This window comes from Eleutherodactylus coqui, chromosome 5 (assembly GCF_035609145.1).
Source record: "Eleutherodactylus coqui strain aEleCoq1 chromosome 5, aEleCoq1.hap1, whole genome shotgun sequence".
NCBI classification, from domain to species: domain Eukaryota; kingdom Metazoa; phylum Chordata; class Amphibia; order Anura; family Eleutherodactylidae; genus Eleutherodactylus; species Eleutherodactylus coqui.
The window spans coordinates 173,877,463-173,880,957 of NC_089841.1; the positions used below are offsets into that span (position 1 = coordinate 173,877,463).

The 3,495-nt window shown below is 36.5% G+C and overlaps 1 protein-coding gene across 1 annotated transcript; it reads right to left on the reverse strand.

The window, feature by feature from the left end:
- Positions 1-1,302: 1,302 nt before the first annotated feature.
- Positions 1,303-2,247, reverse strand: LOC136628876 (olfactory receptor 10A7-like). Its single transcript, XM_066604969.1, has one exon. It carries the CDS (start codon positions 2,245-2,247, stop codon positions 1,303-1,305), a length of 945 nt encoding a protein of 314 aa, XP_066461066.1.
- Between the last annotated feature and the right edge of the window lie 1,248 nt (positions 2,248-3,495).

A 3,495-nucleotide genomic window follows, 5' to 3' on the forward strand; every position in this document is an offset into this window, starting at 1 on the left:
TGCATCATGGAGGCTTGGTGTTTGTATGTAGCCGGATCAGGGATCGATCCTGCTCCATACCGTGTGGATACTGTCTGTTTTGGACACCTAACACTTATCCACAAAAGCCGCATTTTTAGCTGTTAACCCTTCAAATGCTGTCATCAATTCTGACAGCGGTATTTAAATGCCCCGATCTGAGTTTTCGGGGGGGGGGCCTGAATGGCACCATGCGAAGAGATCAACAGTGTGCTCTTTAGTTGCCATGGCAGCTGGGTGTCTTCTGCAGGCCCCCATGGCTGCCATCGCAGATTGCCTGTGAAGCCAAGCCTGTAGCATGGCTTCATAGACTGCACTTCAGATTGCAGTATAATGTAATACTATGGTTTTACATTGTACTGCAGGAGCGCTCAAACAATCACAAGTTGAAGTCCCTTATGAAGACAAAAAAAATGTAAAAATGAGTAAGAAAAAATTTATAAATTATTAAAAATGAATAAAAGGTAATAAGTTTTTTTTTTAATTCACATATTTGTAAAAAAAAAAATTGGTATAGCTGCGTCCATAAAAGTCCAATCTATCAAAGTAATGCATTATTTATCCTGCTCAGTAAACATCAGAAAAGAAAATACACATGGTCAAAATTGCACTTTTTTTGGTTACCCATCTCCAAAAAAATGCAATAAAAAGCCATCAAAAAGTCGAATGTACTCAAAACTGTTACTAATAGTAACTACAAGATGTCTCACAAAAAAACAAGTGCCCACACAACTATATCAACAGAAAAATCAAAAGCTATGGCTGTCAGAAAATGGTGGCATAAAATAATTATTTTTTTTTCCCAAGATATTTTATTTTTTAAAAGTTGTACAGCAAAAAACTATGTAAATTTTGTATTGCTGCAATCATACTGACCCATAGAATAAAGTTATCATGTCATTTTTGTTGCAGTGTGTACACCGTAGAAACAATACCCCTCAAAGATTAGAATTATTTTCGGTACATTATATGTACATTAAACAGTACTATTGAAAATTACAATTCATCCTGCAAATAACAAGTCATCAGACCATTAGGTTGATGGATAAACAAAATACTTATGATTTTTTCGAAAGTGGGAGGGGGGGACAGAAATTTAAAAAAAGGGCTGCGTCCTAAAGGATTAATGGCATATAGTAAGTGGTACTGTTTATAGATTTTGCAGTAGGGTCCAGGAGCTTCAAGCTGTGCCTTTGATCATGTTACTGTATAGGTGCCTTTATAATAAGAAAAAAATACAATATATTTGTACATTTATTTTTACAATTGCTGTATGAGTAAAATCTATCCAGAAAAAGCTGTATGCCCAAGTCTGTGCAATGCTTTTTTAACTTCATTGTTCCTCAAAGTATATATTAGTGGATTTAGCATAGGCACGAATACAAGGAACAAGAGCGACCATACTTTAGGCCCCCCATAAGTATTAATGGCTTCTGTTCTTAAGTAAGTTATGGTAGCTGATCCAAAAAACAAACTCACAGATGTCAGATGAGAACCGCATGTAGAGAAAGCCTTATTTCGTCCTGCTGCAGAGCGTATTCTGAGCACATTCATAGAGATGTGTATATAAGACAAAAGAATGAGCATAAAAGGTAAAGGTATGACTAAAAACGTATATATCAGTACATATAACTTAATTACAACTAGGGTATTTGGAAGCACCTCCATACAAGCCAAATGTATTACCTGTAGTATGTCACAAAAAAAATGGTCAATAATTTTTGAATTACAAAATGGTAGTCTAAAGACCATAATGATATTGGCGAGAGGTAAGACTAAACCAGTCACCCATGATCCCAGTGAGATGTATAGGCATTTATTTTTTGTCATTTTTGTTATGTAGTGAAGAGGATGACAGATGGCTAAATATCGGTCATAAGCCATGAAGGCAAGAATAAAGCACTCCGACGCACCTAAGCAGCAGAAGAAATAGAACTGTGCCGCACAATTCATTCTGGAGATTTCTTTGTTTTTGTGTAAGAGGTCTCTTAGCATCCGGGGCACCGTTACAGTAGTGTAAAGCATCTCTGTAATGGATAGGCTTCTGAGAAAAAGGTACATAGGCGTGTGTAGATGGGAATATAATGACACTATCAGTATGATCATTGTATTCCCTATCAAAGTGAAGAGGTAAATTAGTATGAATATTCCAAAAAGCAATGGCTGAAATTCAGAAGACAATCCAAGCAAGATAAACTCATTGATATGTGTTTCATTTTTACTAGCCATGAAAGGGTGCTGTCAGGACCTAAAAAAAATACAGAACCATATAAAAAATGAGTAAAGCTACTGTCTAAGCTACAACACACTAATATATATTTTGCAGCAAATATATGGTGAGTGGTATGTGGAGTGGGGTCAGGAGCCGAGTGGGTACCGGCAGTTTCTGACCGCTGACACCTGCCTGCAATGACCACAGTACATCTGAGCCTCCCGTGACACAATTGTAGGGTGCTGATGGGTTCACATGTTAGCCAGTGATGGCTACCAAAGCTGTGATCTTTTGCAGCCTAATAAGCTCAGCCTGCGGCGCGGCTTAATAGATTTTCAATGAGCCTTGCATAATAGTATAGAAGCAATCAAACTATTGAATTTGAAGTTCAAGTTGAATTCGTTTCATTACTTTCTAAGCTTACACTGGATGCTGCTGATATATATACTGACATATCTAACATATTGGGACTAATGGTAACTTTAGAGTTTGTGTTGAAAAAAAGCCTGGTCAATGGCAGCTATAGTCAGACAATAATTTTGTGTTTGTATTTTTTAACTGAATGATGGTATATTCATTAAATTGAAGAATTAATCAATAGTATAATAATAATTCTAATAGTGATAATAATTTAGCATTATCACCATCATTATACTTACAAAAAAATGGAGCTTATGTATTCGTGATAGCAGGACAAGGAATAAGCTTTCTTGAGTGAAATAAGCTAGTTTTATAATTTAGCCACTCCCTAGAGGAGCTGTGCAGTTTAAAATCCATAGAGCTTTTATGATAGGTCATGTATGATTGTGCAATAAATGTTAATTTCCCCTGGGTCTAAAGCTTCTAAATGAAGCCTTATGAGAGCTTCTTTTATTTATTTCACTATAATATACAATGTACATTCTGAAAGGAAGAAATCCAATAATTGTCTATTGAACTGTAGAATTTTAGCAACAGATACCATTCACTAGAAACAAGGCGGCATTACAATTGTAATTATAATATAAAAGCATAAGTTAGGGACGGCGAAAATAATAAGGTAATAATGGAGGAAGACTGTCCAATCCACCTACAATCTACTCAGTGGAGAGCTGCAATAATGAACAAAAATAACCCCCCCCCCCCATCAAGACATGATGGGGTCGCACAATGAATGTAAAGAAGAGTTCTATTGCGCTCCAAGCAAAAGAGAAATGGGTTGTACTCACTCGGGAGAGGGGAGGAGCCCAATGTACATCGGGTAAATAACTCCCCCCTCTCTTGGT